The 13428-nt window shown below is 41.3% G+C and overlaps 1 protein-coding gene across 2 annotated transcripts in view; it reads left to right on the forward strand.

Moving 5' to 3' along the window:
* Positions 1-13428, forward strand: part of MAL2 (mal, T cell differentiation protein 2) — a 29160-nt gene that overhangs the window by 9741 nt on the left and 5991 nt on the right. For both annotated transcript variants that reach the window (XM_008514741.2, XM_070630898.1), the window contains exon 2: positions 4566-4736. In XM_008514741.2, coding sequence (XP_008512963.2) covers positions 4566-4736 — 171 coding nt within the window. The remainder of the gene's footprint in view (positions 1-4565; positions 4737-13428) is intronic.

The following is a 13428-nucleotide window of genomic DNA, read 5'->3' on the forward strand; positions in this document are numbered from 1 at the left end:
GGTTGGTCTTCTTTTTGTAAGAGCGTGAGGTTTGGAGACATGAGTCCTGACTTAGTTCCTGAAAGAAACTTCAAAATGCAGTGCATTTGGGAGTTTTATACATAATTATCAGACTTTTTCAGACACCAGAGAGCAATGGAAGGCAGTGTTAGACAAGAGGTCAGAATGTGGATTCAGATCCCAGAGGAGAGCAACATGGGTGAACGTGGCATTCCACTCTTCTTCCCAGTGTGTGTCCTCTGCAGTTGCTACGATACTTGATCGACTGGTCTCCCTCAGATTTTAACCATTTTTGTGCACTTTTCTCCTCTAAAAATAAGCCTTCCTCCAGAGTCACCTCTACTGATCAGGGATGCTGAGAATTACAGTGTGTCTGGGAAATACTCAGCTAAATAACATCCAGAATTACATGAAGTGAGTATACTGAGTGGTGGAATGTTATGAAAAGCTCAGTTTTTAAAGTTGAAGCTGGGTTGGGAAGGTTGGGAGAGAAGGGAGCCTTTGGCAAAAGGAAATCCTGAAGTAGAGAAGAAATAACTGTGTTGAGCCCCGAGTGACCTGTATAGCAGTATGACAGTCTTGCCGTAAGAAAGGTGGACCTCCAAAGTGGGCTTAGTTGTGTTCTCTGGCCTCTATCTTCCCAAGCGACTGTGAATAGGACTTAAATCTGGATTTCCCTGAATCTCTGATCTAGGCATCTAGTGAGTGTGTCTTTGTGAGGAAGGGCTTTCATCCTCCTCCAGCCCCTCCCCCTTCCATGCACCGCACATACCACAGATGGGGAGGCGAATCTGTCTTCTTGGCATAGAAGCACTTAGTTTTCTTTCCAAGCCTTTGAGGTGTTAGAAGGGCTGTAATTTTGAGTATAACAAGAACAGTTTATCTGTACTGTTTCACATTGGCATCTGCTATCGAAGCCCTGGTCTGCCTTGAAAGCCTGCTTCGAAACCTGCCTCCCCTGATGACCTTTCTGGATTTTGCTCCCGTTTTTCTTCCTTCTCCCAGCCTCTCGGAGCCCACAGTGTTGAGCTCTTTTTATAGCACCCACTGAAATCTGCTCTGAATCAGATTTAATGGTGTCTATGTCTCCCTTATTTAGAGCTCCTGGAGACGAACCTTGCCGTTTTTCTTTTTTCTTGAGTGTTCTTCTGTGGTGCCCGGCAGTAGATTTGAGACTGACCAGTTTGAGGTCCAGTCCAGGTTTATTAAATGGTATGCTTAATTCCAAGGGATTAGATAGCCTCTTCTTCACAGGTGTCAATTTATCATAAACCCTGTATCATATAATTATGCTTATCTATTTAAATCTGCCTGCCGCTAATAAATAGTGACCAATTGTTTGTTCTTACCCTTTATACTTGCACATAGGTTCTTAATAAATGACTCTTGAATTAATAGGTGTTTAATAATGATGTATATTTCTTAAACAGTATTTAAAGTAACGTAGATTGATTGTAGTGGGAGAGTAAGAAAAGGCTACCATGAAGAAGAGCCTGAGAAAAAAAGGAAAGATTTAAGATCTTATCACCTTCAAATATTTATTAAACAGTCTGAAAAAGTAGAGAATCTTTTACCAGGAACATGATTTTTTCATAGCTACTAACAAGATTGTGGTTAAATTTTTTAATATGCTTTAATATTCATGACTTAGATTTATTTTATAAAACTTCCTATGTTGATTGGTAATTTTTTATTTCAAGTTAGGACTTGAGGTGTACCACCACAAATATGAATTTATTAATTGGTGCTTTAGTTATCATTACTTAGGTGATAATTTGTTATGCTTTCCAAAAATGGTTTTCAAAGTAGAAATAGTTGTAAGACTGGGTCTTTAGACACTTGAATTAAAATTTGTATTTGTAACTTTTGGTGACTTGTGCCATTTGAACATTAAGCAAAATACAAGCGATTGTTGGTTTTTAATATTTGGAGTTCCAACTGTTTTCATATGGGAACTAGGAGTTTATTTGTTCACTAAGCAAATATCTGAGAGTCTTTTGCGTGCCAGATGTACATGCTCTTATGATATTACCTGTGTGTGTGTGTGTATGTGTATGTTTGCGTTTGTGAGAGTGTTCGGAGGGGGCAGTGAAGTTGATTCCCATTTGCCTGTAGGTGTCTTCAGGTGTATAGCCTAGGTTTTTGTGTTACCAAATCTAGCATAGTGCCTGACTGATAGTTAGGAAAGGATTATTATGTAAATTAATAAATGGCTTCAGATGCAAAGACACGTAAGGCAGCATACTGCCAAGAAGTCTAATAGAGCAGGTGGACTGAAAGCCATGGAATTACAGTGTTTCTCACTGATGTAACATATCACAATAGGGAGCTGGTTCAGGGGAAGGCGGGGTACCTGAGCCTGGGTGGAACTCAGGAAAGACTTTTTGGATGACATGCTATTCAAAATGAGCTATGAATGGGAGTTTCTCAGATACACGTGGGAAGGGAATGACATTGTGGGCCAGCATTTGTCAGGCCGCTGGGGTGTGGAAGAGCTTTGTTTCTACTGCAGATATTTTTTTCTGTAATGTAAAATATGAGGGGCTTAGTGGCAAGAGACAAGGATGAAAAAGACAGGTTAGATCATAAAGGGCCTGGAATGCCATGCAAAGGAGGCATAGCCTTTATTGCTTTAGTGGTAGTATGGAGGAGACCGCTGTTGTTAGATTCATAAACTGACTGTCTTCAGCCCCAAACAGTTTCTCCTCCTGTGTTTTCTCACTTACTCCTAGTTGCCTAAGCCAGAAATCTGGGTATTTTCCTTGTCTCTTTTGCTGTCATGTCCCACATCTGATCAGTCACTGACTACCATCACATCTACTTCTAAATTTCTCTCTGATTCATTCATTTCTCTCTGTCCTCAGTGCTTTGAATCTAGATTATACTCGGTTGTTGTAACAGTCTCCTATGTGGTCCGTCAGCCCTCCGTCCTTTCCTCTTCAGTCCATTGTCACACTCTAGCCAGAGAGAAACTTCTAAATACAAATCTGATTATGCTAGTTCCTGCTCAGGGTCATCTCTGGTCTCCCATTGCCCTCAGGTGAAGTTCAACTCCTTGACTTTGCCTTCAAGACCCTTCAGCTCGGTGCCCAGCTCACACCTCTGGGCCGTTGCCCACTTGGTGCCTGCTGCTCTCATCAAGCTGAGCTCTGACCTTTAGCTCTGCAGGGCTCTCTCTCAGCTCCCACCAGGTCATCTTAAGACTCACCTCGTGCCCTGAAATAGCCATCTCCTCCCTCTGCCACTCTCTCTAACCATGTCCTTCAGATTGTTGCTTCCAGGGAATGTTTCCTGACTTGTCAAATCTGAATTTAGAGCTCTCACTGTGCGACGTGCAGTGCCCACTATTTGCCCAATTGTGACATGTATGAAGCAACGTTTTAATCACTTGCTCGTCTCTTTTCTATGAGAGACTGTTAATCCTGTGATGATGAAAACCAAGTGTAGCTTGTTTACCATTTTACTTCCAGCACTTGGCACGATACCTGATGGGCAGTAGATATTGATTGAATATTAGATCCATGAGTATCGAAAGTACCTATTCCCCTGCCCAGAACATAGTAGAGTGACAATAAATGATGGTAGATTTTATTGTTTATTATCATGTACAACACCTGCAACTATTATTCTATAGGCAATAATCTCACATGTACAAATAGGTCATGATAAGGACTGAAACGTGGCCCTTAGAAGTAACAAGTTAACAAGTTATGATCTTTGCTAATAAACTCCCTGAGAAGTGGTGACAGCAGAAGCCAGTGTACAATAGTCCTCCTTTATCTTTAGTTTCAGTTACCCATAGTCAACTGTGGTCCAAAAATAATGCCACGTCACAGTGCCTGCGCCATTCCCTTCATCTCATTGCAGAGGCACTGTGTCATCTTATAGCATCACAAGAAGAAGGGTGAGGAGAGAGAGAGAGACCACATTCACATAACTTTTATTACACTATACTGTTATAAATGTTCTATTTTATTCTTGGTTATCGTTGTTAATCTCTTAACTGTGCCTAATTTATAAATTAAACTTTATCATAGGTATGTATGTGTAGGAAAAAAACATGGTATATATAGATGTCAGAATTATCTGCAGTTTCAGGATCCCCTGGGGGTCTTGGAACCTATCCCCTGTGGATAAGGGGGGACTACTGTAGAGTGGTTTGAAGAGTAACAGCAAGGAGAGGAGGTGGAGACCAAGCAAAGATGAATTTGTAAAAATGGTTGACTGAAAAGGAAAATACTTAGAGCAGTTGCCAGAGAGGCAGCAGGGCCAAAGGAAAATATTTTTAGAAATGAAAGAATGCTGGGCCTGTTCAAAGGCTGAAGACAAGAGTCCAACATGAAGGCAGGTGCAGACACAGGTGTGGAGTCATATTGGGCCTGCAAGTAGAAGCACTGGCCTTCACCTGAGGGAAGAAGGCATCTGGCGTAATGAGAGAGAAGAGGGTGGGCGGGGTTGCAGGAATGTGCACAGGGGCCTGGGAGAAACAAAGGTGTGGTAAGGGTGATACAAGAATGTTCGCTTCTGTTGCCCAAACCGATGACTGTCTTTCTCTTTTCCTTCAGGTGTTTGGGGGGCTCGTCTGGATTTTGGTTGCCTCCTCCAACGTTCCTCTACCTCTGCTGCAAGGATGGGTCATGTTCGTGTCTGTGACGGCGTTTGTCCTTTCCCTTGTCTTCCTTGGCATGTTCCTCTCTGGCATGGTGACTCAGATTGATGCCAATTGGAACTTCTTGGTAAGGGGTTTTTAAGTCTATTTCAGGAAAATGTGAAAAGCTTATAAATATCTTCTTCTGTCCCGAAATGCCTGATCCCCTGTTCTATCTGTTGCCTCTAGTGGAAGAGAAAAGGTCAGACCTCAGGTCGGCTGCGCTGCCATGTGGCTGCCTTTCTGGACGGCAGGGTTCCAGTTTGTGAAATTCCTGTGCTGATAGAGCTGAGCAATCTTTCTGTTACTCCTTTATGAGTTAGATGACCTTTACTCAATGACTGTTTTATTTCATTCAACAAATGAATTACATTACAATTATTGAACTATTGACTAGATGCCTTTGTGAGATGGATGCCATGACATATATCTTAAAATTTTCCATTGATTTCTGCTTCATATTCTCAATACATATATTCTTTTCAGAAAAGAAGTAGCTATATCTTCTACTCTCCAAATACTTAGAAAAGAAAAGGGGATATTTTATATTTGTTTTCAACTTCTGTCCTCAATTAACAAGAATTGGTAAGTTTTAAGAATTGAATTTGTAGTCAACACAGTTTCTTAAATTATGACACCATTATATTGGATCAACTTATTTTCCCTTCCCTCGTATAATAGAGGGGCCTCTTTCATGATTGTGGTTATTCTTGCTCTAGGACTATCTCACACTGGCCCAAGGGAGGGTGAATTCCAGTCCATGGTGGACAGCACTTTGATGAAGTTCATGGAGAAACCCTCATTAGGTTTCAGTCACATTTTAGTAGTTACAAACTTAGATTAGGCCTTTAGAGGAAAATATTTGTTCTTGTCTTATTTACAGAGCGTAAGGAGAACCATCATCCCAAATGTTATCAGCACCAGTGATGTGTAGCAAATGTGGCTGCCCATTAAACCAGCCCAGGGGCAGGTGGCCTGGGTGAGTGTGAGGCTAAGGGGGAAGTGCAGAGCAGTGGTTACGGTCATGCACAGGCTTCGATCTTGGGTCTGGTTTGCTTAATAACTGTCACTTTGGGCAAAATATTGAACCTCAATGAATTTCAATTTCTTCCTCTGTAAAAGGGTAATAATAATACCTACCTCAGCAGATATTGTTATGGAATAATAGAATTAATGTATTATAAAGTGCTCAACTTTGTATCTTATTTATAATAAGTGATCAATAATCATCATAATTCCTTAAACATGCTGACACTTGCAATATAAAACTTTGAAAGTCTGTTTCCTGGGTTGCTCATATGGTGTGTTCCTGCATTTTTGCCTTGATTTCTCATTAATGATGAGAAAATATTTCTAATAATTGGTCAAGTGTGAAGATCAAAGGCCCTATTTAAGTTACAGATAGATGCTTAATCTTGTCTTTCTAAATGCCTGGGTCTCCCATAATAATGTAGGAATGAATCAGTCAATCGCTAATGTTGGTAAGCGCCATCAAGCTCTTTTAGTATCAGGCCCAAAGATGATATTTTGCCAGTATGTACATATAGCCCTACTGGTACTTCACTGCTTGTTAATACATAGTCATTGCCCCAACCTGCTACCTCTCCCCACGTGTTGTGCCCCCATCACCCTGACCCTTCCTCTGGGACCTTCCTGGACCTCCTAATAGCCCAGCAACCAACGGGTTAATACCTGGAAAAGTACTGAGTCTCTAGGATCCTGCAATGCCCAGCATTCTTTCTAATTGGTTGATGCACATGCCTAACCAATGTTTAAATATTTTTCCAATATCACTGCTGTTTTATTAGACATATGTCCCTACCATTTTTTTTTCCTTTTGCTTATATCGAGTCTTATCTTTGGTGTTGAGGATCCTTTAGGATTCCTAAATTTGTATTTCCCCCCAGTTTGAAGCACTAATATCTGATGTTCAGACAATAAAATCTAAGAAGTTTTTTTCCTTTTTAATTAAACCACTTTATAAAAAGGACAATTGAAATTTGAAAGACCTACTGGTCTGTCTGTGCCATAAGTCACCTGCGGAGTTTATCCTGTGGTTTTATAGCTGGAGCAGTCTACTCTTACTGAGGGAAAAAAATGGTGATAGCAACACACAGCACACAGAACAGTGGTTGTCACTGCACAGCTTCATCGTATGGTGGGTACACTTTCAAAGAGCCAACTCGTGCCTTCAAGGAGTTTATTTAAATCCTTGCCATATTTAGAAAGGGTTCCTTTTTTCTCTTCTTATGTGATTTTCTACATGCTCAGTCATTTTTGACCACATGGTTGCTTTGATAGGTTTTGCAATATGTCTTGCACACTGTCAACCAGGAAAATTTTTGAGCCATGGATATCATGGAGTTGTCACCAGATGGTAACAGTTTTTAATTGCTGCATTCTGGAATTGTTAGACATCAATTGCTCAAAAGACAATTGTTTCCTCCTGTGATAACAGTTTAATATCGCCTATATTCCATGCATGAAGGAAGCAAGAGTGCATTTGATAAAGAATTCGTTTTCTTGGAGTGTTTGTTGTGGGATAGTAACTAAAACATTTATAGGTTCTAGCTTTTATTGATCAGGAGATTAAATTCACATTTATGGTAGATGACTTCAGTATTTTTTCCCAAGCTTTCTAGCTTTGGTGTAAATGAGGAAATAAAAATATAATTTGTAATGATGTATATTTAATGCTAAAAACTTGCCCCATTCTAGTTTGGGGAGAGAAGCAGGTTTTTATTTTGAGGTGGTTTTTATTTATTGGGTTTTTTTGTGTGGAGAGGAAATAATACTATTTTACCCAACTTTAAATAAACGATGCCATATTTATTTTCCCTTCATTGGGAGGTTGGATGTTAAGGAAAGATATACTTTAGAAAAATAAAAGCTAAAAAAACCATCCTGTACAATTAAATGTTTCCTTTTATTCCCCGAAAGTTACTGTAGCTGGCACACATTTGACCATTTGCCTATTATGGGCAGCACTTAACATTGTAAATGTCCTAAGCTATATTTTCTCTCCCCACATTTATTTATTTATTTGGCCTTTATGACAATTTTTTATGAAAACTATTATCCTCATTTTTACAGATGAGAAAACTAAAACTCAAAGTGACTGTTGTCCCTTTTTCATGTTGCTGTCACGTAAACCAGGATCGCCTTATCTACAATGAAGCTTTTTTTTTTAAACTAGTCAGTGAAAGTTTGACCTTAACCTGAGGAGTAAGACGTGGACTTGAGATAAGAATGTAGAGGACAGTCACTTGTTGCTGAAAAAAATCGAGCTACCCTGGAGGCTGAGTTCACCTGAGGAAAAGGTGGAGGCAAGTGGGGGGCACTCTGGGGAGTACTGGGAAGATTGGCAGAAGAGCAGAAGTGTGTGAAGTACTCAGAAAGGGGATGGGGTCATCTGCCAATGGACAATGCCAAGGGCTTAGGACAAGTGGTTCACAAAGGGTGGTTCCTGACCAGCAATATCAACATCACCTAGGAACTTGTTAGAGATGCAAATTCTCAGGTTCCATCCAGACCTGCTGAGTCAGGAATTCTGGGGATGGGGCCCAGTAGTCTGTGTTTTAACAAGCTTTCAAGGTGATTCTGATGCATGCTAACCTTTGAGAACCACTGGCTTAGATCTGCATTGTCCACAACAATGAGCAAAATTTGTGGAAGACCTTTTTGCACACGTCCCACACATAGCAGGAATTGGAATAAGATGTCCAGGATGGCCAAATATAAATGCGGGTTAGCTCTCCAGTGATCGGGAATATTTTCTGAACACCTAATATGTGTCTGGTCCTATGCTGGGCCCTAGAAATACAATGGTGAACATGACAGGCCTGCTAGTGGCCTTCAAAGAGATTGTTGTAGTAGACAATGGCAGTAAAGAAATGATTACACAATTGATACATTAGTTAAAATTATGCTAATGGCCAAGAAGGAAATGCTCAGGGTATGAGAAGAGCACGTATGTCATCTTCCCAGGTTCGCTGGGAAGCAGACTCTAAGATGGATTTAGAAGTGCTAGAGATTTTTTTTGAGAGGGAGGAGAGGAAATAACACCTGTAAAAGATAGTGGGGGAGGAAGTAGGATAAGGAAGAAAGGTGTTAGAGTGTGATGTCGATTAACAAAGTCTTGGCCAAGTCAGTGAGAAGCTCCAGAGCACAGCCTTCCCTTTAAGAATCTGGTGTTGGGCAAAGCAGCCAGTATGCCCATTGTGCCATCATTAGCTGGATGCTACCCAGGAAGAATGTAGTCTTGGCCCCAAAACAGCAGTAGATCCCAAATCCACTGAAGCCAAAGCTATCAGCTAATGATACTTCTCACAGTTGAATGTCAGGTTCTTTCTTGAAGGGAAATGTATGCAGTGCACGATTATGGATGCTACAGTCCGCTTCTTGCACCATGCAGGTCCACTTCTGGGGAGTTGCTCCTCCAAGGTTCCAGTGTGCCTCTCTTCCTGAAAGAGAACTTGAAAGAGAGAGTCTGAAGGGACAAACTACAACTTATCTAACTGGAGTTTATCTTAGGGTCATGACTGGTACTCACTGTCTCCCTCTTCCAATAGCTGTCTTAAACTCCTCTTGTTCAATGCTCTTGTCTCCTGGTCCCTGTGGCTTACCTGGTGTTGTAATCCAAATCCTCCTTCCTGGTAACTGTATCCTTTCTAGGCCATTTTCACTGCAGTTGTCATTTTTAGTCACAGTTGGGCAAGAGAGTTCCAAGAGGGCCCCAGATAGATCACCTGAATTCCACATATATTCCTTCCTGCCCTCCTGTGTGTCAGCATCCCTTCCTTCTACTGATAATAAGAGTAAGCTACTCTTGTCAAGATGGTGACTCCTCCTCTTGCCTTTTGGTCCCTGGACACAAGGAATCCAAAGTGCACAGGCAGCAGCCATAGCTTATAGTTCAATGGGATGCTTGCTGTACCCTCTAGCAAGGGTACACCCCTTTGGGGACCAGGACTTCTGATCATGCAAAGCCCAGAGTTGCAGGGACAGCAATCACAATCTTCTGCCAGGTCATTGGGATGATGGTAGATGGAGAAACTCCTATTTCCACCCCTTGATTCCCATTCTTCTAATGAGGACACAACACCATGTAGAAAACTCTTCTTCACTGCAGCTACTGCATCCTGAAGGATGGCTAGACATCCTCACGGAGTAGTGCTCCAAGCTCTGCCTTCAGCCAGCCATTCTATCATGCTATCAGGTCAGCAGCTTCTAGATGGTGCAGTATATGATACGACTCATGGTCCTGGGCCACTTCTCACTCTCCCTTTGCTAAGAAGTTATTCTCTTGGTCAGATGCTGTGTTGAGTGGATGCCTCTGAATCGGGAGTTCTCTAAGTCCCTAGATAGTGTGGTGGCTTAGGCTGTGAGGGAAGGAAATCAAATCCGTACTCAGAATGAGGGTCTGTTTTTGTGAGAATTAACTATTATGCCTTCTAGGAAGGAAGGAGCTCAGTTTCATCAGTTGGCTACTAGGTGAGGATAGTGCCATATCAGGGTCTCAGAGTTGGTCTCTGTTGCTGTTAGGGTCAACATTCAGAAGAGGCAGTAGCTAGATCAGCTTTGGCAATTAGGAGGCCATGCTATTGGGCCTTTACATAGCCTCCTCTTCCCAACCATGGCCACTCTGTTCATGTGCCCATAAGGCCAGTCATCAAGTGGCTGATGACAGAGTCTGGCTAGCATGAACTGGGCATGTCATTTTCTCTGTGTGGAATTCCAAGGTGAATGCTTCTAGGAGGCGTTACCATCGGACAGAAAGATCACATTTCGGACTTCTTGCCTAATTCCGTATGTCCATCTCCCTGCTCCATACTTCCTTGTCTCTGAACTTTTAGTCTCTTATTTTCCCAGGGCCCTGACCAACCTGCCAGACCATTTACCACTAACCGTGAGTCTCTGTGTATTCTCCCCTTGGGCCACTTTGCTTTCCAAACTAAGTGCATGAAATGCTGCACCACTCATAGTTCCATCCATTAGGAAAATATTTCCTAACCACTGTCTTTCATTGCCAACCCTGAATGTGGCTACAGTGCATAAATAATGCAGCTGCTGTCCCTTTTCACCTTGCAACCACATGTTGTACCACCATAAACAAGCTCAGATTTTTTCTTTCTCCTTTAGCTAGGCATAAGGGAACCCCTCCCCCATGTGGCTGTAGGTGTGAGCTGAAGAAGGAGGCAGTACCATTCTGGTATGTGTTGTGGGGGCTACCTGCTCAGGCAGCTGACTCATGCCCTCCAGCCCAGCTCAGATTGCTCTCAGATGTGCCATTTCCATCTTAAGAAGGCTTGCTGTTGGCCTGCCTGACTTTATGAGTTGGTGGCTTTGATAGAACTCAATTCATAATGGGAAGTTCTGGATACTTGGTCACTTAGTGTCTCGAGATCAAGTGTTCCTCCTCTACAAGGGCCCAGTAGTACACCAGGAGCTGCTTTTCAAAGACGTGCAATTCCCCCCTGCAGGTTACATGCCTGACTCTAGAACTACAGGAGTCTACATAGTGATCTCTCACTACATACTACATCTCCTCCTCCAACACCTTAGGGTACATATGTTCCTGTAGATAATATGGATAACTGGATAGTATGGCCCAAACCATACAGAGTTAGAGTATAAGAAGTTTATTGGATGGTAATACCTATGAAAGATGAAGGGGGAAGAAACAGAATTGGACAAGGAAAACCTTCACCATAATTCTATTCTGATACTCCTGAAAAGGGGAGACAAGACAGAATTAGGCAGGAATAGGCAGATGGCATATGGCATGGTGGGGGGCAAAAGTAGGGGGCAGGTGCAGATGGTAATTGGTTGTGGGAAGAGGCTTTCCAGTCAGAGACAATACTGTATGTAAAGAGTATTAATCTTGTGTCTGACCAGGCAAGGGAAATAATAGAAAAAATAAACAAATGGGATTACATCAAACTAAAAATCTTCTGCACAGCATGAAAACCATCAGCAGGACAAAAAGACAACCTAACAATTGGGAGAAGATATTTGCAAACCATATATCTGATAAGGGGTTAATATCCAAAATATACGTAACTCATACATCTCAACAACAAAAAGTCTAACAACCCAATTAAAAAATGGGCAAAAAATCTGAACAGACATTTCTCCAAAGAAGATATACAGATGGCCAACAGGCCCATGAAAAGATGTTCAACATCATTAACTATCAGGGAAATGCAAATCAAAACTACAATGAGATATCAGCTCATTCCCCTCAGAATGGCTGTAGTTAACAAGACAGGAAATAATAAATATTGGAGAGGGTGTGGAGAGAAGGAAACCCTGGTACACTGCTGGTGGGAATGCAAACTGGTGCAGCCACTATGGAAAACAGTATGGATATCCCTGAAAAAATTAAGAATAGATCTACCATATGATTGAGCTAGTCCACTGCTGGGTGTTTATCCAAAGAACATGAAAACACAAATGCATAAAGATACATGCACCCCTATGTTCATTGCAGCATTATTCACAATAGGCAAGACTTGGAAGCAACCTAGGTGCTCATCAAGGGATGAATGGATAAAGAAGTTGTGATATATATACAGAATGGAATACTACTCAGCCATAAGAAATGATGAAATCCAGCCATTTGTGACAATATGGATGGAGCTTGAGAGTATTATGCTGAGTGAAATAAGTCAAAGGGAAAAGTCAAACACCATATGATCTCATAAGTAGAAGATAAAAACAATGACAAACAAACACAGAAACAGAGATTGGATTGGTGGTTACCATAGGGAAGGGGGGTGGGAGGAGGGTGAAAGGGGTAATTAGGCACACATGTCTGGTGATGGATCGTGATTAATTTTTGGGTAGTGAACATGATGTAATCTACACAGAACTCAAAATATATAACGATGTACACCTGAGGAAAAAAACGTATCAACCTTGAGGTATAGAGTGCTTCCTATGGACCGAAATGATGCTGAAGTGGCTGAGGTTCAAAGAGATGTGAGGGTGACATCAGATGAGGCTGGTGAAGAAGGCAAGGGTCGTATTATATCAAGAGTTGCAGGCCCTGTCATCAAACTTTTCCTGTCCCTTTTAAGATAAAATAAGCCATTTCTGAGACTCTACCTCAGTAAATTAAATAAATGCCTAATGATCTCAAATATATTTTTCTCCTAATCTTTAATTAAGATCTAGCTCTGTTACATTTAATCCCTAAACATTGTGACATTTGGATTTTGACCTTCATCAATTAACATTTTTTGAATAACTACATGTGTTCCATCATTTCTCTTATAGATCAGACATGTGGCCAGTATGTAACACCTCTCTTAAATCTTTTGAAAGCATTTGTGAGTCGGTTAATAAATTAGAGGTGTTAAGGAGAAAGCATTTTCAGCCCTGTCCCTTTGTAGTTCCCACCCCTGGTTAGTTAACTTTGTCCTTATTGTTCTAGGCGTGGTAAGAACAATTCCTGTGGACAGCTTTGTTTGCTGAATGGGCATTTACAAAGGCAATGCAATGTTCTTCTTCTGTAATATTGCTGTATCAATAACAGTTTGATAGGGAGGAAAGAAAGTGGACTTTGAAGCCAGACAGACCTATGCGGATTTGAGTTCTGCCTTCAAAAGTTCATCTTTGTGTGACTTTGGGACAGTCACCTAACTAAAAAAAAGAAATTCCCTGTTTGTAAAGTGGGAGTAATAAATAGTGGTTCTAAGGATGAATGGTAATGAATGTAAAGTACATGGTGTGTGGGAGCTGTTAACAAAGATATGCAGCAACATGTTGATGGCATA

Source organism: Equus przewalskii, chromosome 8 (genome assembly GCF_037783145.1).
Source record: "Equus przewalskii isolate Varuska chromosome 8, EquPr2, whole genome shotgun sequence".
In the NCBI taxonomy this organism is placed as follows: Eukaryota; Metazoa; Chordata; class Mammalia; order Perissodactyla; family Equidae; genus Equus; species Equus przewalskii.